This window comes from Cicer arietinum, chromosome 4, assembly GCF_000331145.2.
Source record: "Cicer arietinum cultivar CDC Frontier isolate Library 1 chromosome 4, Cicar.CDCFrontier_v2.0, whole genome shotgun sequence".
NCBI lineage: Eukaryota > Viridiplantae > Streptophyta > Magnoliopsida > Fabales > Fabaceae > Cicer > Cicer arietinum.
The window spans coordinates 37,019,966-37,041,970 of NC_021163.2; the positions used below are offsets into that span (position 1 = coordinate 37,019,966).

Consider the following 22,005-nt stretch of genomic DNA (forward strand, 5'->3'; position numbering starts at 1 on the left):
GGGAGTTGTGAGAGTCGTAAATAATAAAAAGGTGTAAAAGCCAAAATAGTTGAGTTTAAAAAAAAAAAGATTACTAGATGCGCGCGTGAGACACATGTAAGAGTATCACACCTTATGAATATAAAAACTCTTCATATTCAAGATTAACTTAATTTAGATTAACTAGAGGCACAAGTAAATTCAAAGTAATTTGAGGCAGAGCAAACATACTCTTAACCATTCACTTTGTTTCACCAGAGGCAATGCATATGGAGAATTTAAACATCATTCTTTGATAAACAAATTTAGATGTTTCTTTATAAGATTGAACATGTCCTCAACAAAGGATTTTGTAAAAATATCAGCCCACTAATGATCATTGTCGACAAATTTAATGTCTAAAATACCTTTATGGACATAATCCCTTATAAAGTGATGTTTATCTCTATATGTTTTGCTCTAGAATATAGAATAGAGTTTTTGGTTAATCATATGATTGAAGTGTTATCACAAAAGATAGGAATATTACTCTTATAGATTTTGAAATCTTCTAGCTTATGGTTCATCCACAACAGTTGACTGTTGCAAACCAGCTGCTGAAATACATTATGCTTCTGTTGTAGATATAGTAGTAGTGTCTTGTTTTTTTTTTTCGACAAGGAGATCAGATTGTCACCAAGGAATGTACAATTTTTACTGATGCTCTTCCCTTCTAGTATATCCCCAACATAGTCAGTATCACAAAAACCTTCTAACCTGTACATGGAGGATTGCTTTTGATCTACCTTTTTTCCCGACTCATCTTTGTTAAGAGAACAAGTTGGACGCATAGGTGTGGGCATTGGTTTATAGTCATTCATTTTAAACTTCTCGAGCAGTTCTCGTGTGTATTTTGTCTTGTGAATAAGTACACCCTTTGGGTTCTGATGAATTTGAATTCTCATAAAGAATTTCAATTCTCTCACCATACTCATCTCAAATTCACTATGCATTAGCATAAAAAATTGGCAGAGATTTCCAATAGTAGAGCCAAAAATAATCATCAATATATATCTAGACAATGAGAATTTCATTTTTACATGTTTTTCTAAATAAAGTAGTGTCAATATGACCTCTCATTTTCTAAAAGAAAGTTGTTTAGTTTGTCATATCAAGCTCTTGGACCCCTTTTTAGACCGTACAACGATTTCTTTAGTTTGAAGACATGGTTTGGAGATTCATTGTCCTCAAATCCAGGAGGTTGTTTGACATACACCTGCTAATTTACGTAACCATTTAAGAAAGCATTTTTCACATCCATTTGATATATAGTGATTTTATTAAATACAACAAAAGAAAGTAAATGTTTGTTAGCCTCTAACCTTGCTATAGAGGCAAAAGTTTCAATGTAATCAATACCTTCCAGCGGATTGTATCATTGGGCTACAAGTCTAGCTTTGTTTCTAACCACTTCACCTTTCTCATTGAGTTTATTCTGAAAAACCAGTTGGTTTCTTTTCTATAGGTTTGGGGACGAGATCCCATACACCATTCATTTTGAATTGATTCAAGTATTCTATCATAACTAGTATTCATCCATCATCTGATAACGCTTCGTCTATTGTGTCATGTCCAATTATCTTACCCTTCTAACCAGCTCGAATTCCTACGAATCCGCCGTTCTTGAGGGTCAAGTCTTGGAACATAGACTTTTCTTCCATCATGTGTCATTAGTATCCACTGTTAAGGTATCATGATAGCTGTTTCAACTTTGTTGCTAAGAATATCTCAATTTCTTCTCCAGTAGCTTCAAATCCAGAGTCAGAATAGGAGTTAGAGTGGGTATCTACCATCATAGCCATGTTTGCATGTTCCTCATCTTCATCAGATGATTCATCAAAGTCATCCTAAGTAGCCATAAGACCTGTCTTCTTAGTCTTGAAGTTTTTCCTCTAGAATTTTCTTTTCTCAAGTTTAGGATATTTAGATTTGAAATAACCTACTTCCTTACATTCATAGTAGATGGGCTTTTTTTGTCCAACTTTTCACTTCCTTCTCTGCTATTTTGGGACCGTCTGAAATCTTTTTTGCGAAAGGATTTCTTTCTGTTGTTCCATATGCACTGGATTTTTCTTGAGATAAAGGACAACTCTTCATCATGTAAGTCTTCACTTTGATTTTTCTATTGGCTTTCCTATGAGTCTGAGTTGCTTGTAGAGCCTTATAATTTTTCTTTTTTCCTTGAGATTTGATAGTCAAGCATTTTGACTTCTTTTTGGGCTCATCTTCAACCAATTCCATCGCATGGGATATGAGTGAATTCATTAGCTATTTAGAGACAGTTTGTTTAGATCCTTAGCCTTTTGAATAGTCGTTACCTTTGGTCTTCATTTATTAGGAAGATTTCTGAGGATCTTTTTGACATGGTCGGCAGTAGTGTAGCTCTTCTGAAGAACCTTCGGTCTAGAAATCAGAGTTTGGAATCTAGAAAATATTTTTTCAATGTCTTCATCTTCTTCCATCTCAAAGAGTTCATACTTTCTTACGAGTAGATTAGCTTTCGCTTCTTGTACATGTTTATTTCCTTCATAGTTGAGAACCGGAGCATCAAAGATACTACTGGTCGTTTCTTTGCTGTTGCATTTTTCAAACTCCTTAAAGGTGATAGTGTTCATCATGAAGGTTTTGGCTTTATGATGCATGTATCTTGTATTGTTTCTTTTGGTCAACATCGAAATTCTTTCTAAATATTTCAACATCAGCAACATCTTTTGGAGCCTCATAGCCATCTTCAACTAGGTCCCATAGTTCAGGATCGTGATTCGAAGATAGTGATTCGATGTTGGTGATCTGGTAATGCGATAATGGTGATTCGATGTTGGTAATCTAGTGATGGTGATACAATGATAGAGAAATGATGAGATGCCCATAATCCCTAAATTTATTTATGATTTTGGATGGATGGAGTAAAACATTACACCTTCAACTTTCATTCATTTAATTTTTAATTATTTAATTTTATTTATTAATTTATTAATTTTCTTTTTTAATTATTTAATATATTCCTTTGCCATATCACTACTCTTTTTGCCACATAAATCTATTTTTTAACCTACATAAATAATTTTAAAATTAAATTGAACTTCAGTTTAAATTAAAAAAAAAACTTATATCATAAAAATAAAAAATACACAACTTTCTCAATCGAATCAAATATTGAAACTTTAATATTATAAACACTCATTTTATTTTATGACATAAGTTCTTATGTTTATTTTAGAGCAGTAAAATCCATAACTTATTTATGTTTGAGATATTTGATATAACAACGCGAGTTGGAACCCTAAATTTCTGAAGATCACATTTTAACGTTGTTGAGTTTTATTGTATGAGACAGAGTTTTCAGTAAGACCTTTTTTTTCTTCTCGTGGTGTTAGATTCTGTAAGACGGTTTAAAGGCAATGAAGTAGGTAAAAATAATACTCGTCTAAAATTATCGAAACAAAGCAGAAGGTAAAGCGAAGACAGTGGACGATTGCAAAGCGCCGCAATAGAATAGAAGACACACAAAAACCTTAACCTCAGTTCCATAAGATACTCCCATTGCAGCAATGGCCAAGGGTGATGACTCTGTCATGAGAAAGCAGAACAAAAAGCTTAGAAAAAAACAAAACAGCAAGAATGACTCCTCCGCCGTCTCTGCTAAGATTGCCGCTGTTATCGCCGCCAAGAAGCGCCGTAAGGCCGGCAAACGCCGCATTTGCGAGGTTCTATTTCTTCCTTTTATTTATTTATTTATTTATTTATTTATCATTTCACCACCATTAATCCCATTTCTAATTGATTTCATAACGATGATTTTTGTTTCTAGATGCTTTTTGTTTCCTTTTCTTTTTACTGTTTCTGTAGTTTGCTTTGTTCATTAAACTGTTTTCGTTATTATTTTCTTCAGACATATTTTCCCTTTTCTTGATTTTTATTTGAAAATAAGGCTCTTTGTCATAAAGATTAAAATTTACTCATAGAATAGAAACAATATGGATGGAAATACACGTTAAGACACTAGCAATAGTTAATGTAGTACCTCATGTTAATAGATTTTACTTTTTTGTACAAAAAATTTAGGGTGAGGGATAATGCCTAATCCAAGGTAGGGAAGAAGTTAGGGTTAGCTGAACACTTAGAAAGAGATTTACATTTGCCTCCCTTTGTTGGCACTAGCAGGGATCAAACCCGCAAGCCAAGATCCAATGCCTGTCTTTTAATCACTAAACCAAACCATTGGAGTTTCATGTTAATAGAATCTTCAGTTGCTATTGGGAGGTTAATAATCTATTTATTTTAGTTTAGTTAAGCTATTGGAAGCGAAAGTACCAATTCTTTTATCAGTTATTGCTGATGCCTGTTTGATCACAATTTCTGATTCTTAAGGATAGATTTGGTTTTCGGATAATATAAGCAATGTTGCTGGTTAAAATCATTGAGTTGTAAACATTTGTGTGTTCTGTTTTCATAAGTGTGTGTAGAGTAAGAGTTGTATTCACTGTGATATATTCTATAGTAGTAGAAGAAATGCATAAATAACATTTTCCGTGATGATACAGGGAATGTGCTTTAGTTTACCTACTCCAGATGATCCATTCAATGATAGACACGGGAAAGCAGAATTCAAAAAAAAGGATCCTGAAAAGAAAACACCTTTCCAAAAAGAGAAGACAACTTCTGTTAAAGAGAAGACTGCACCCAGCAAGAAACTTACAGTTGGTGGAAGTATCTCACCGAAATCAAAACAACTAACACGAAATGAGGCTGTCGCTGTGAATCAGATGGCTGAACTTTGCTGTGATCAACAACAGCATGATGATGAAATTTCAGACTTCCCTTCCAAATTTGTTTTTTGGTGTCTGAGTGCAATTGAAAATGCACTCCGACATGGTGATGCCTACACTGATGGAGAGGGTAACTCTTTCTTTTTAAACTCGTGGGGATTAGAATTTTCAAAGTGTTTTTCTACTGGTAAAGATTTGATGGAGACCAGCGGAACATTTGCTACTACTGAGCAAATTGCATGGATGATTTCTGGGGCAGCTGATGATTTTGTTAGAAAAGAGAAACAAGGCATATCATTAGACTGTCCCTTTCTTTTGTTCCTTGTTCCTTCTGAAAAAAAAGCTGGCCAGGTTAGATGAAATTTCTTTACATGCTTACAATTTCATTGCTGGTCCTTTTACTTTTCAAAATCTTAGATATAAATCACTATGCTGAAACATGCACCCAACACCGTGCCATTCCATTTTATTCTCAAAATGAAGTTGAGTAATGGGATTCCACTTGTCCTTAAATTCGATGTTATTGTTATGATTTAGTTTTGTTTGCTTTGAAACATGACTTTGTTTTCAGAGATTCTGAATTAAATTTATTTTATATATTGAACGTCAATGCATTTCATTCTCCTATTAACAGTAAGTACTCTATAAAGGAAAAGATTTATGAACGTAGTCATTTAATGATTTAGTCTGAACGCTACTAACTGTTCCTGATATGAACTTCTACCTTGCTGTTTAATAAAAGGAAATAGCTATAAAGGGAAGGAAATTTTACTAATATTGTTTATTTTTGGGAACCTTAAAATTGATACACAGGTTCGAACAGTATGCAAGCCTTTGAAATCTTTAGGAATACATACAGTGAGTATTCATCCTGGTGCTTCCTTAGATCATCAGATTCAAGGGTAACTGTTTAAATTCATCTTTTGTTTTTCATTGTTTAACATATTGATATTACAGTTAGTATTCATCTTGGAGTGTAGGAATTTTTTTGTGCTGATCATTTTTTGGTAATGCATGTCGTTGTTTTTTTTCTTCAAGTTCGCTGATAAGTACTCCTTAGATTGTCCCATTTTAAGCCTTTCTGTATTACGATATCTGTAGTAGTTTCTGGTTTGTGCCTAAACACTAGCCACTTTAACATTGGATTGATGAAATTACTCTTGTATATTTGTGATTTACGTCATGGAATCTTTGATTGATGACGTATGAAACGTTATTGTCACAAGTCTTACACAAATCACAGACATTCTTTTTGTTTTTCAATCGATGTGTATGTTGCATGTTTTTATGTGAGAGCGGATGCAGTGCATCTAGAAGGTGTTTTGATTTGTACACATGTTTGCTTTCTTTAAGAGAAGATGAAATTTTGTTAAAGAAACAGAGTAAGGGGATACATCAGTTGATGACAAGTTATCCTGCTAAAAGAAACTAGAATACTCTAAATTAATAAGAGAAACAGAAATGAACTAAGCAAAGCTTGCCAATTTCTCTTTGTTTATTCATTACGTTGTCCTCCTGTTGCATGGTGCCTAATAGGAATGAACTGGGCCCCACAAGTGATGAGGGGGATCTCTTAGTAAATAGAGATGAGGTGGGGCCTAAGCAATGGCAAGTATATGTGAGAAAGAATAAGAAAGGGGATGCAGAAAAATAATGATTGCCTAGCTGGCATAGGGAGTTAATATTCCACTAATAAATAGGAATTAATATTCCACTAATAAAGGGGAGTGTGTACAGAGATAGCTGGATGGTTTTTTCATTTTTCAGTTACACCTTATAGGTTGGGCAGTAAGAGAATTGTTTTCTCTAACTGAGGAGCATTAGCTCTGGAATCATTTTCTGTTTTCTTATCAATTAATACAATAATTCTTTTTATCTAATTCTATCTTATCTCTGCTCTATCAATTGGTCCGACCTGCTACGTTCATACAAACCAGAATGGACGCAAGAATCACCGGAGTAGAGGAGCGTTTGGGACGTGTGGAGGACAGCATTGAGTCGTTACGTGACTTCATTGGTTCTGAAATTCAGAGGGCTTTGACGGCGGTTCAAGACAATATTACAGCGGTTCCCTTGCCGTTAGATGAGTTCCATTTAGCTGCGAAGAAGGTGGAATTGCCGGCGTTTACCGGTGATGATCCAGTGGCTTGGATCACTCGAGCATAAACGTATTTCGACGTACAACGCATTTCGGCAGACGTGAGAATTCAATTGACGAAGCTCAGTATGGAAGGTCCTACGATTCATTGGTTCAATTTATGGCACGATTCTACGGAGGATCTGTCTTGAAGAATTAAAGGAATTAAAACAATCTGGATCTGTTGAGGATTACATTGCTGAATTCGAATTGTATTCTTCACAGTGTGGCCGTTTACCAGAACAACAGTTTCTTGGTTATTTCATTGGTGGTTTACGTCATGACATTCGTTCTCGTGTGCGTACCTTCAGGCCTCGTAATCGTTACTTAGCGATGCAAGTGGCTCGTGTTGGTGAGGGGGAATTTGCTGCTGTTTCGGGGCAGGGATCTGAATCTGGATCTCGCTACAAACCGGGTCAAGGTTCTTGGGCCCGATTTCAAAAACCTAATTGGGCCAATCGCGAAGGGGAAGGGAACAGATTTGCAAACCCTAACCAGACTAGTAACAATGTGGGTAAAATGCGTACCGGGCTGGGTCCTGGATCTCAAACCGGGTCAACACACCCTCCCAATTCTACTCCTCCTTCACGTCTTAACTCTGGTGACGTTTCACGCCGTCACTCACGTGGCGTTCGCCATTTACCAAGCGCAGAGGTTAATGAGCGTCGCGCGAAGGGACTTTGTTTTCGTTGCAATGAACGATGGGATCCCCTCCATCAATGCGCAACGAAGTAGTTACGATTGATTATCTTGGGGGACGATGAAGTGGTCAACGATGAAGGAGAGATTGTGGTGCTGGAGGCCAAGTCGGAAGAAGAGATTGCACAAGAGGAGTTAGAATGTAAAGGGATGGGAGTTTTCGGTGTATCCACCACTCCAAACCAGGTTCGAACAATGAAAATAGAGGGCTGTTTGCAAGGTGCGCCTATTTTGGTTCTTATTGACAGTGGAGCCACGCATAATTTCATATCTCCTAAGGTGGTTGAAGCTCTAGGGCTGCCTATGGTACCTTCTACTCCCTTGGGCGTCAAGTTAGGAGATGGTCATCGTGTCCTAACTATGGGTAGGTGTAAGGGAATTCAGATGGATGTGGGAACGGTGCAGATTTGTTTTGATGCTTATGTGTTGGAGTTAGGGGGTGTGGATCTGATTTTGGGAGTTGTTTGGCTGGAAACTTTGGGGAAGGTGACCATGGATTGGAAAGAAATGTCTATGGTGTTCAACCATAAGGGGAGTATGGTGAAACTCCTTGGCCAAGCCTTAGATGAGAAGATGGCTACTTTCCAAAGCATCATCACTTCTTCCCGGCTGATAACAGACTGCGAATGGCCTACCTTGATGGAGGTGGTAGGTTCACAAGTGTCTCGTGTCTCAGATCAACAGACTAAGGAGTTGCAAAAGTTGTTAGATCAGTTTGCTATTGTATTTAAAGAAATCCAGGGTCTTCCTCCTACAAGAAACATTAGCCATTCCATTGAACTTCTGCAGGGTGCTGGTCCGGTAAGTGTGAGGCCTTACAAATATCCTCATTTACACAAGGATGAAATTGAAAAACAGATTCAGATCCTTATGCAGCAGGGGGTGATTCGAAACAGCACTAGTGCTTTCTCTAGCCCCGTTATTTTGGTCAAGAAGAAGGATCAATCTTGGCGCATGTGTGTAGATTACCGTGCACTTAACAAGGTTACAATTCAAGATAAGTATCCTATCCCTGTGGTAGATGAATTGTTAGATGAGTTACATGGCTCGGGTTATTTCTCTAAGATTGATCTTAAATCTGGTTATCATCAAATTCGTATGAAGGAAGAGGATATTCATAAAACTGCATTTCGTACTCATGAGGGTCACTATGAGTTTATGGTGATGCCATTTGGCCTTACCAATGCCCCTGCAACCTTTCAATCAGTGATGAATGATATTTTTAAGCCTTTTTTAAGGAAGTTTGTATTGGTTTTTTTTGATGACATACTAGTGTACAGCGATAGTTGGACTGCTCATTTGCAGCACTTGGAGATGGTTCTAAACATTTTGAAACAACATCAGTTTGTGGCTAACGGAAAGAAGTGTGCTTTTGGTAAACACCAAGTTGAATACTTGGGTCATGTCATTTCCAAAGCAGGGGTTGCTGTGGATCCTGCCAAGGTTAGCAGTGTGTTACAATGGCCAGTCCCTAAGAACGTCAAGGGGGTGAGGGGTTTTTTGGGATTAACAGGTTACTATAGAAAATTTATAGCTAACTATGGGAATATTGCTAAACCCTTGACCGAGTTGACAAAGAAGGATGGTTTTAGATGGAATGTTGCGGCTGCCGAAGCTTTTGAGAAATTAAAAGTAGCTGTTACAACTGCCCCAGTTTTAGCTATGCCTAATTTCAAATTCCCTTTTGAAATTGAATGTGATGCCTCTGGAAAAGGGGTTGGTGCTGTGTTGTTGCAATCTAAACATCCCATTGCGTATTTTAGCAAGGCTTTTGAATCATCTAGGCTATCTAAATCGGCCTATGATAAGGAGTTAATGGCTTTGGTGTTAGCTATTCAACATTGGAGACATTATTTGTTAGGAAGGCGGTTTGTGGTTTATTCTGATCAAAAGAGCCTAAAACACTTGTTACAGCAACGCATTACCACAGTAAATCAACAGGAATGGATGGCTAAGTTGTTGGGTTTTGACTTTGAGGTGGTGTATAAGGTGGGAGTGGAAAATAAGGTGGCTGATGCTTTATCTAGACAACATGAGGATGCTGAAATTCATGCTCTTAAATCCTATCCTATTTGGCAGCAGAGCAGCCAATTGCAACAAGAGGTATCGAAGGATCCCTGGCTTAAAAGCATTGTGGAGGCTATTCAAAAGGATGTTACTGCCAAACCTGGGTTTTCCTTAAAAGGTGGCATCTTATTCTACAAAAATAGGTTAGTTATACCGGCTAACTCACCACTTATTGAAGATCTACTTAAGGATTTTCATTCTTCCCCTAGTGGGGGTCACTCCGGCTACCTACGCACTTATAGGAGAATGGCAGGCACTTTATATTGGCAAGGGATGATGAAAAGGGTGCAAGATTTTGTGAAAGCTTGTGACACTTGTCAACGTCAAAAATATGCCGCGACTACGCCTAGTGGGTTACTACAGCCGCTACCTATTCCAGTTTTGGTGTGGAGTGAGATATCTATGGATTTCATTACTTGTTTGCCCAAAAGTAATGGATTTGAAGCTATTTTGGTGGTGGTGGATCGTCTCTCCAAGTATAGTCATTTCATTCCTCTTAAACATCCATTTACTGCTCGCTCCATTGCTGCTATTTTTGTGAAGGAGGTGGTTAGACTGCATGGAATTCCGGAGTCAATTCTTAGTGATCGTGATCCCTTGTTTGTGAGTATTTTTTGGAAAGAGTTGTTCAAGCTAGTAGGTACGGTGCTTAAAATGTCTTCGGCATACCATCCCCAAACTGATGGCCAAACAGAAGTGATTAATCGCTGTTTAGAGGCCTATCTACGTTGTTTTATTGCAGATCAACCTAAGTCATGGGCACATTGGATTCCGTGGGCAGAACTATGGTACAATACCACATTCCATGTTTCCACAGGGTTTACCCCTTTTGAGGTGGTGTATGGCAGGAGACCTCCAGTATTGGTGCATTTTTTGGAGGGAGAAACCAGAGTAGAAGCTGTAGCCCAGGAGTTAAGAGACAGGGATGAAGCTTTGCGTCAATTGAAAGCTAATTTACTCAAAGCTCAAGAGTACATGAAATACCAAGCTGATAAAAAACGCAAGGCAGTTCAATTTGAGATTGGTGATTGGGTTTTCCTCAAATTACGTCCCCATCGACAGCAATCGGTGGTGCATAGAATTCATCAAAAATTGGCTCCCAGATTTTTTGGTCCTTATCAAGTCATTAAGAAGATAGGGCAGGTTGCTTACAAGCTACAGTTACCAGCAACATCTAAAATACATCCTACTTTTCATGTTTCTCTATTGAAGAAAGCTATAGGCAATTATACTGCTACAACTCAATTACCTAGCAGTTTTGAGTCTGACACTGGGGATATTATTCTTGCTACGGTTTTGTCATGGAGGGATAAGTTTGATGGTGGGCAGCATAAGCGAGAATGGTTGATTCAATGGGAAGGCATGGATGTCGGAGATGCTACCTGGGAAGAGGAATTGCTGCTGAAGAGTCAATTCCCTGATTTGCGCCTTGAGGACAAGGCTACTGCTGAAGGTGGGGGTGATGATAGGAATGGGCTGGGCCCCACAAGTGATGAGGGGGATCTCTTAGTAAATAGAGATGAGGTGGGGCCTAAGCAATGGCAAGTATATGTGAGAAAGAATAAGAAAGGGGATGCAGAAAAATAATGATTGCCTAGCTGGCATAGGGAGTTAATATTCCACTAATAAATAGGAATTAATATTCCACTAATAAAGGGGAGTGTGTGCAGAGATAGCTGGATGGTTTTTTCATTTTTCAGTTACACATTATAGGTTGGGCAGTAAGAGAATTGTTTTCTCTAACTGAGGAGCATTAGCTCTGGAATCATTTTCTGTTTTCTTATCAATTAATACAATAATTCTTTTCATCTAATTCTATCTTATCTCTGCTCTATCAATGCCTAACAATAACAATACCCCCCCAAAAGAGGGTTTACCTTGTCCAAGAAAAGATAACCATTCATCAAAAGGCACTCCTCTGGTGTCCCATTTGTTGAAGCAAAAGGAATAACTTTTGCATGGAACTAGTATTATTATGTATTTGAGATTTTACATTTCGTAATTAATACTAACACTAATATTACACTGTATGTGGGTTGTTACAGTCACACAAATTCATCCAATCAAGTTTAATATTTGAATTCAAGCACATGCAAATCTTTGGGGTGTGCCATCCCCCGGCCCAAAGGTGGCCACAAAAACTTAACACAATTCCTCCCTCCCTCCCTAGAATCAGTCTTAGGGACTAGCATAATATACTGTATGCACATGTCTATTACTCTAATAAGAACTGTGAATACAATTTTCTGTGAATTTTACTAAAGTTTTAATGAATTGCATAAATATCTTGGGTAGAAAGTCTGGCCACTTGGCTTAGTAAAAAAATACCATTACAAAGATACTAAGAGGGAGTTCCTTGCAAGTTTGCAAAATAATGTTTTGACAAAAAACTTAGTACCAGTACTGCAGTTCGAAGAAATGAACATTTTTAAAAGACATTCCATGAAGTATTACCTCTTTGGGGAGTTAGTAAGCAATTCCAAAAATTAAAACGACATGATCCTCGTTTGCATTAAGGTTTTGAGAATGTGTATGCACATACTTGTTTGTTGTAAGGTTTTCTCAGCTTACCCTTTTGAACATTTGGTTTGCCTTTAACAGTCTGAAAAGTTGTGAGCCGGAATTTCTCATTGCTACTCCAGAGAGGCTCTTGGAGCTTGTTTCCATGAAGGCCATTGATATTTCTGGTGTCTCTATGCTGGTAGGTTTTCTTTATAATGTTCCATGTAGAGAAGTCTTTCTTCTTTTGGCTACTATCATACACTTATGCGTTGTTATTATTGGTGAAATAATTTTGACTGAAAGCAACCATCTTAAACAGGAACTTGCAAGCACATTTCAAACTTTTTTTATCTTCTAACTTCATGTTTATCTTTGTCTTACTTATGTGATATTATAATTGGTATGCATTTCTTAGTTGTTTACCTTGTGATCTTTCTTTTAGTTGTCTCTGTTAGTTTTCCAGACATCTAGGACACATGCTGCATATTTGAAACAAATGGATAGCTTCAAAGTGCCTTTTTAATTTGTGTGGCTTTTGTGTTACGGTACATCTTTATTTAGATTTTCTATGTAAATTTTTCATGACCTTCCATTAATAGTTAAATTGCATGACCAGATAAAAGACTTTAATTTCTTGTTAGGAATTTTTAATTTATAGTTTCATTCTTTGATGTGGGATACATGTGAGTCACAAAATATTTTCTTTATAGCTACAGAGTTGTACACATAATGATCAACTCTGAATTTTATCTTTATATATTAGTATCAGATTGGATGTACTTATCAAGCATATGAAGGAGCTGTTGCCTCAATGAATGCTTTTGCTAATAGAAGTATAACGAAGCTTTGTAATAGCAAGTTGTTATCTTTCTATATAACGAAGTATTATATTCTATAGTCCTAGCAGAAGAGTAAAGAGAAGGAATAGATGGTAGTGCAAATTTGTTAAGAGAAACTTTGTAATCATATGGCTTGTAGTTAGCCAGAAAGAAGTACAGACTCGTGCATTAGCATTGGCATGGAGGTGAAAATTGATGACAATACCATACTACTTTGGATCTATCATGAAAAGTGATGGAGAAAATGAATGAGATGTAAATCTTAAGATTTTAAGCTTAGGGGATGAAACTGAGGAAATGCTAGGTTCAGAGTATGCAAGGGTTGAGCAGACCCAAGAAAAGTGATGATTTACAGTAACTATTGTTGAGTAGTAATAAAGTTCCAGCAAGAGCACACCTTAAGAGTTGTTTGGATGTGATGTGCTATTTTTGGATTAGAAAGATCTCTTTTGAACAGAATACCTATTGGCATTGAGGTGTCAATAGTGATTTGGAAAAAATGCCACGTCAGCATATTCATTATTATTAATTTATAAATAAGTTTTTTAAATTAAATAATGCTTATAAAATCTGAGACTCTGATGCTTTTTTACCCCAATTTGAAATGAACCCTAATCTGAAAGCGTGTTCCATCGCGCACCGTTTCTTCTTCCATTGTTGCTTCTTGCTTCTTTTGTCTCGGATGTGTGGATGTTTCACTGTGCAGCTGAACTTTTTGTTGCTGCCTCATCTCTGGTGTTAGTGATGCTGCTGTCACTTGAGATGTGTCAGAGCCAACTACCGTAAGTGTCCAAGAGGTGTTGGTTTTGTAAATAGAAAGGTCTATTTCTTAGAAATCTGTGGTTCTTAGTGGTGGTCTGGGTGTTATTCCTAATAAAATTTTAATTGGTTTTCTTAAAACCAAAAAAGAATTCTGTGGCTATGGAATTGATTTCTGGTGATAATTTTGGTGTTGGTGTTGTTGAGAATGGTGATGGTGATGAGGTTGTTGAGTAGTTTACAAGTGGTGGAGATTTTGTTGTTGATACTTTGGAGTTTGGACTTTGAAGGTGTAGCTATTGTTGGGGATGAAGTGAAGGCTATGTGGTCAGTAGCAGATAGTGTAGAGTAGCAGCCGACTCCCAAAACACTATCGCGGTGTAGTGGATAGCGGTATGGCCGCTATGTCGAAGTCTAGAAAAACATTACAAGCCCTTTCAACCTTACACATGATGGCTAAAATATTAGATTAATTCACAAACTAAACAACATATTTATAACTAATCACCAAATCAGAAACAGAAAAACATTACAAGCACTTTCAACCATACACATATCATGGCTAAAAAGTTAGATTAACGCACAAAACTAAACAACATATTTATAACTAATCACCAAATCAGAAACAGAAAAACAGGGGAGATGAAAAGAACTAAGATGATGCCATAATAGGGGACTGTTAGCACAGAAACAGACAGAAATTGAAAAACAGAGCAGAATAATGGTCGATGAGATGGAAGGAACAGGGAGGAGATGAATGGTTGCAGAGATGAGGGGAACGTTGGTGCAGAGAGATAAGGGAAACTTTCTTGAGAAGAAGTCACGGGAAAGAAAGGAACAGAGGGGCGGTTGCTAAGAAGAAATTTTGTAGGTTTCCAAAAACAGAGCACTGCACTTGTAATGTTTGGAGAAGAAAGGTCTAGAAAATTCCAGTTAAAAGTTACCCAAAAAGATAAAAATCAAGGATATTTTCGATTTTTCCCTCATTAAAATCAAGGGTATTTTAGACTTTGCGCTCTTAAAAACTGTTGTGGCCTCCTTTTTTTGTGTTTCTTACTCATCTTCTCCGTGATTGTGCCGCGAAGAACGCCGCTACAGCCACAATCCTAAACTGTGCTGCAACACCGTTTCGTGTAGCGCAGAGCCATTGCCATCGCCACAATCGCGGCCACAACGGCTGCTATTGAGTACATAGAGTGAAAGTTGGGAGTCTGGAATCGAAGGGGTGGAGGTTCCTGCTCCAGATGTGTGGCAACAATCTTGGTGGTGACGGTGTTGTTGTTGATGAAATTTGGAGATTTAGATTTCATTTTCTAAATTTTATAAACATTATTTAATTAAGAAAATTTATGTATAAATTAATGATAGTAAATATGTTGATGTGGCTTTTTTTTTCCAAGTCACTATTGACACCTCAATGCTATGTCATAAGTCACAGCCAAATCATCAAAATGGAATGGGGACCAAAAAAATTCCGTAAAATGTGAAACAAGCAGACCAAAAACCCAAATTTTGAAATGAGAGGATCAAAAGTTAAACTTGAACAAAGTAGGGGGGGGTCAAAAGTGCATTTAAGCCTTATATTTAAATACACCAATGGTTAATAAGGACAACTTGGTAAAATCATTATTCTCTCTTTTTCATTTATCATATTTTCTTAATTCGTGTAAAATGATAAAATGCGACGGTTATTTTGTAAGAAGTGTTCCAGTTTTAGAAGACCATGCAAACAAGTCCTACTGTTGTGGAGATGAGATTGTTGGAATGAATGAGTTTACATACAATGCCCTACTAAGTGGAGTTCATACGATTATGTTTGCTTTTGCCATGTTTCTCTCTCTTCATTTAATATACATATATGTGCTTGCATATCAGTTTATATAAATAAAATATTACTTCCACTAGTCTCAAATATAAACAACAAAAAAGTCTACTTTTGTGGTCTTGAATATAAACAAAAGTTAACTAACTCTACCACATTTGATGCTCCTATTCCTACAATATACTTTCATTAATTTAAATTTGGTTTTTCCAATAAATCTTTTCTCATGGAACAAGTTACTATGAAGGACAATTTAGAGAATACAATTAATACTTATATTACTTTAAATATATTAAATGAGATCAACTACTTTTCTTATAGGGTGTGAGGTAGTTATTTTTGCTTATATATGAGAGCCAATGGAGCATCTGTATTCTTTATAAGTCAGTTTCAAACACCTCTCTGATATAATCTATTCTGTTCTATTTATCATATTTTATTGATTAGTTTATGTTTTGGCATTATACAGGTTATTGATGGCATTGATGCTATTTGTAGTGCTGGCCACGCTGATGCAATAAAATCCATCAAGAACGTTATTTCTGGCAATCCCCGGCTTGTGATTTTCAATGATAGCTTCAACCATACAGTTATCCCAGTGGTTCGGCATCTTCTGACAGGATCTATTTGTAGACTATCTCTTAATAATTCATTCGCCAGCCTAAGTTCATGCATTGTCCAGTCTGTTCAAGCGTGTACATCTGAAGAAGATAAAGTTCCTAAGGTAAATTATTGGTATGCTAATGATGGAATTAGCACTTAGGGGTACCTTACAGACTCAGCTTTTGTTGTTGTTTTTGTTGACTTTATCAAATGAATTAAATTATTTAAAGATAGAGTAACTATAGGAACTACCGTAGTCTTTCTGAAAATGGTTTACCATTAAAATGACCTTGCTCCCCTCTTAATAGATTTAGAGAAACTTCAGTGATTCATTTGATCTATCTATACAACCTCACCTAGTGGGATAAGTTTCAATTATTGTTGTTGTTCACAGATATCCACCAATGTGAGTTCAACATGAATCTCGGCCTTTACTGTTGCTCTAGCTTTCTGAAAATGATTTACCATTAAAATGACCTTGCTCCCCTCTTAATAGATTTAGAGAAACTTCAGTGATTCATTTGATCTATCTATACAACCTCACCTAGTGGGATAAGTTTCAATTATTGTTGTAGTTCACAGATATCCACCAATGTGAGTTCAACATGAATCTCGGCCTTTACTGTTGCTCTAGCTTTATTTATTTGCTTTAGTTGAACTTGACAAGTGCAGGTCCTTTTGTTAGCGTTTAAATAAGCTTAATATTAGCTTAGGCTAATAAAATTATTGAAGAACTAGTTTTAAACGGTTTAGCCCCATTTGAAATATTCTGGTTAGTTATTATGAAGCAATTTTAATCAATGCATGATCTCATTGTTCTACTACTATGTTTGAATTTTATCCAATGATTTTAGTTCTAGAACTTTCACAATTTCATCTTTCAAAAACATATCTTTAATTGTTTATAATCTTTTAAAAACAAAGCATAAATGTTTATAAGATTTGTTGTAAACACATTCTTATATTAGATTTTTATTTCATTTTTATGGTCAGTTCAGCTGAGGAAAATGGTTGCATGTATAGTTATGCATTTTGCATAGATGTGCAAGTTTTAAAAGCACTTGTACTTACTATTATTCTTGCAGAGCATTGAAATCCTGTGTCAATTTTGGAGCAGCCATACTCGTAGTTCAAACCTTCTATATATTTTAAGGAAGGATGTCAAGTGCCATAAATTGGTCAAGACTCTCAAATCCATGGGTTGTTGTTCCATGCCACTTGGTTCTGATGCAGTTAATATTAATGATAGGTAACACATCAGATGCTTTTATACATATTTTGGTTTAACCTTTTGTATTATTATATGTATCATGACCTCAAAACATAGTTTAAAGGAGATCTAACCTAGCTTAAGAGAATTGTACTGAAAAAAGAAAACTGTTGATAAGTGGCTATTGCAGCCACTGTTGGTTATTACAACTTTAAGAAACCTCTTATAGATCCAGTGTGTGCCTATCTTACAATTTTCAAACTGCAAATCATCATTCTGTTTGATCATATTAAGAAGGTCTAGCAATGGTTGATTTTGTGCATTAGTTGTGATAGCTGTCTTGATTTTGTTAACGCTGGTCCCTGCATTCTTAAAGAGTGTTCTCCGATAGAATATTTGCTTAGCACTGAAATTGAAGTCTATGGTGGGAGAAATACGGGTAGGAGTTGGGCTTTGAGTGAGGAAGCAATAAAATAATATTTCTAGTGGATGGGCCCAGATTGACTAGTGTACTGACAAAATAGACAGTTGGTGGTGTGTGAATGGAGTTGGTCCTGGCAGGGTGAGAGCTGAATATTTACTGGGAGGGTGTAGGAGGTAATGCAGAGCAGGGAATTTTTAAGGCAAAGTTGGGGGGCGGATATTGGTGTGGTGGTTTGAAATTGCATTTTAGAATCCCTGGCCCTGGCAGGAATCTTTCTTTTTTTGCTACTGTTACCAGTATCACAAGATGCACTGTAACACTAACACTTTTGTTGCTTCACTTTAGATTGAACTTTTGATAGGAGCTTATGTACTGTTTCTTTGCAGTGTGGATTCAAACAGGAGATTGGTTTCGATGATTGATTTGGAGGATGTCGTTAAGGTGGATATTGGGATGTATGATATAATAGTGCTACCTAGTTTTGTACCCTCTATGGACACTTACGTTCATATTTTGACAAATATGGCCCGCCAAAGTGTCAATGGTGTTTTGTATGGTTTCTTAACAAAAAGAGATACAGAACTTGCTGGACCACTCATATCAATTCTTGAACAATGTGGGCAGGAAGTGCCTGACACCCTGCAAAATCTGCATCAGGAATCAAACATGTTGGAAGATTGAATGTTGAAGAAGGTCCTTTGTCATCATTTTTGTTCCGTTCATTCCATATTGGCAGCTGTTGTGAGTTGTGACAAATTCAATGTTTGGAACTATGAATGAGATGATGATTGGTGTGCTAATTCCAATTTGGAAACATTGCATCCCATAAAGACTCCCATTCAGAAAATTTTGTAATATTTTTTTTAGCTTGTTTCGAATATTATATTTTTCTGTAGCAAGGACAGCAAAATTTGGCTACAAAAGTTATGTTAACTTTTAACTTTCAATGCAGGCAAGTTAGAGAAGTTTTGCATCATGCACGAGTTAGTTAATAGTGGTAGAGTTTAATAATTTTTAAGGGTCAGGACCTGGTCTTGCTATCAGTCAATACACAGTCAAATAAATCTTGCATAAACACAGACGCAATATGTCATGTTTGGCAAAAACAATTGATAGAACATGTTAATATAACACCAAATGATAAAAAAAAAATAAAGAAGCCTGGCAACCACACCAGTCTTGTCTTGGCGGTATTTTTAGTGTCTTTTGCATCACTGCGATATTAAAAATCACAACTAATCCTCTGTTAAGGCTGTCTCATGACTACTTCCTACTTTTATTCACATTTTCATCTCAAGGCTATTAAAATTTAGAAAATACATGTTTTAATTCCTAATATTCATTTTCAAAATATGTAAACTATTAAAATGCATTAATTTTGATCAATTTATATTTATTATTTCATCACGTATTTTAAAAATATTCTTTAAAAGTAATATTTTAATGATAACAATAATAATAATGTATCACTATTTTTTATTTGTAAAGAACATAAATAACAACTTTGTCACTTATGTTTAACAATATTAATTTTTATTGTATTATTTATAAATAAATATAAACATTATATAAAATTAAGTAGTTCTTGTTTTCATGTGGTCGTACTTTTATCACAATAATATCCTTATCTTCAAGGTGAATGAGATGAATTTGATCAGTAAAATTCATAATATAACTATTTAAAAACTGACGTATACTATGACATCTTTGATGTCACTTAGGATGATGCAGTGTCATCCTACTTCTAATAAGTTAACCTCCATATTCATATTCTCTTTGAGAAAACATTGCTTTGTGTAGATGGATTCATCGCCACCAGCTCATGAAAGTAAGTACACGTAGGAACGTGATGGATCGCTCTTGAGACTTTTAAATAGCGTAAAATGGTAAGCACTGAACAAGTATGACGAGACCTGTCCAACATGCATCGTCCATGCTTGATATCAAAACGAGATCTCCAATGCGTTAATGATACTTCCATTTATAACGATTGATGACATATGTGGTTGTATATCCAAATACAAGTTTGTCGAGTATGACTTATGATGAAGTGAGTTAAAGTCAGTAATATTAAAATTTAATATTATAGATATAAAATTGAATTAATATAAATCAATATAAATATGTTTTTAATAAAAAATTTCACACATGAAATTGTAAACATGTATATTTTAATTATTTGGTTAGGTTCAATTTGCTAAATTATATTATAACTCAATTACTGTTAAATACTAATTATAATTAAATATTATTGACAGGCCATGGAGGTATACATAAAATTTAAAATATTTATTAAAAACCAAATAAAATTTAAACAATTGCTTAAAAATATTGGCTGATATGATAATATTTTTGGCTAAAAGCTTTGAGTAAAAACCCATGGCTTTGTAACAAAAAAATCTTACATTAATTATATTTCATTTTCATTTTCGGGTCCTATTTTAAAAATGTTTTCTGAAATGCAACCAAATGTATTTTTAGTAGTAATTTCTGTTTTTATGAAAATGGTAATGGAAAATGGCTCAAGTAAACATGGCCTAATTTGCAAAATCAATTTGTTGTTTTGGATTTTTTTGCCTTTGCATCAGCCATGTCACATGAGGTAGAATTCGAATACCATGTTAACTTTTTTAATTCCTTTCAACCCCTACCTATATTAAAAGTTGATATTGGATTATAATATTTGTATCTGTATTAAATTTCTACACAGTGTTCTGGAACGAACTCACTTCAGGAAAAATAGATGATAACCTCCATTCAGTTTTGTTGAGGGACAAATATTGAAGATGACAAACAAACAATGACTTCATTTGTTTTTAATTTCTCCCTAATCAGAGTTTCACAGTATGAGTTTGAGGGGAGACAAATGCGTTTTTAAAATTACAGGGGGTTGAGTGACTTTCTAAAAGAACTTGAGGGAGGTGAGTCTAATTTACCCTTTGTTTTAAGTCTTTTCCTTTCTAAAATTACTCCCACTTGTCGATGATTTTCTTGATATGAAGAAATGGTGTCCATCAATTTTTGAGTTTCTTGTTGATTTTAGCAACAAAAAAACAAGTATATTTACTGTTGTCCTAATAAACAACTTATTGGTCAAAATTTTTCCGTATTCATTTAGTGCTGTTTTTTTTTTTTCAGATTTCTTTTATGTTATCTCCGATCAAAAATTCAATTTAAAAAAAATCAAACTTCATATTTATCTATTTTGACCATTAATTTGATTATGTTTGTAGTCTTAATTTATTTCACCAAGTTTCTGATATTGCATCCTTGTTGCAACAACTTCTAAACTAAAATCATATAGTTGTTCAACAAAGATAGTATGTTATAACATTGTTTTACTTATGAAGCCAACAACTACAACCAACAAATAAATGAAAAATTAAAAGCAATTTCTCAGGTCGTGAAATCTATCCATCATTCATCAATTAATAATAACCCATGAAGGCAATATCAATAGTAACCAAGAAATCTGTTAAGCTGGTAAGATTGTTTTTTATTTATTTTTATAAGCCAGTTAGAAAGATTGTGAAATGAAAAAACTACCAAAATTGTTACCCGCTCCCCTCTTTTTTTGAAAAAAAAAAATTCCAAAATGCTTTTTTTATATTTATAGTATTTTTTAACTTCATTTTTCTCTTGATCATCATTCTTAACATCTCATAATTCACATATCATAAAATCACCATACCTCACCAACCCCAACTAATAATCATTCAAAACTCACACCACTCACTCATAACTTACACCCCATCAGTTTCTTCTTCACATTGTGGTGAAAGTGACCTAAGAAGGTATGTTTGTTGTTCTGTTACATGAACTAAATTCACGTACATTGTAAAAATGTATAAATCTCAGGATGCATGCAATCTTAATTCACGTAAATGTACGTGATTTAAGATTGCGTAATTAATGGAGTTTGAATATCACATGTGTTATGTTAACTCAGTTCATGTACATTCACGTGAACTGAATTCACGTACGTTTACTAGAATTCAATTCACGTAAACGTACATGAATTGAGTTAACGTAGCAGTATTGCATAATCTTGAATTTTTGTGTTCCTTTTTGGATGCAGATAAATGGACCAAGAGGGAGACAACAATGACGACATGTATGAAGGTTTGGAACCTGATTTTGAGGATATTGATGATGA

General features: G+C 35.4%; 1 protein-coding gene across 1 annotated transcript; it reads left to right on the forward strand.

The window, feature by feature from the left end:
• The first annotated feature begins 3,259 nt into the window (after window positions 1-3,259).
• On the forward strand, window positions 3,260-18,825 carry LOC101496723 (pre-mRNA-processing ATP-dependent RNA helicase prp5). The gene is made up of 7 exons (XM_004491874.4): window positions 3,260-3,725; window positions 4,563-5,138; window positions 5,601-5,689; window positions 12,292-12,391; window positions 16,082-16,336; window positions 17,301-17,464; window positions 18,236-18,825. Exons 1-7 carry the CDS (start codon window positions 3,570-3,572, stop codon window positions 18,528-18,530), a joined length of 1,635 nt encoding a protein of 544 aa, XP_004491931.1. The 5' UTR covers window positions 3,260-3,569; the 3' UTR covers window positions 18,531-18,825.
• Window positions 18,826-22,005: the final 3,180 nt, after the last annotated feature.

What these genes read in the sequence shown, in the direction of transcription:
- LOC101496723 (XM_004491874.4), top strand. Translation starts at nt 3,570, where the DNA reads ATGGCCAAGGGTGATGACTCTGTCATGAGAAAGCAGAACAAAAAGCTT. An exon ending in GCAAACGCCGCATTTGCGAG is followed by an intron (nt 3,726 to 4,562) that starts GTTCTATTTCTT and finishes GTGATGATACAG; the next exon opens with GGAATGTGCTTTAGTTTACC. An exon ending in TTTCTGGTGTCTCTATGCTG is followed by an intron (nt 12,392 to 16,081) that starts GTAGGTTTTCTT and finishes GGCATTATACAG; the next exon opens with GTTATTGATGGCATTGATGC.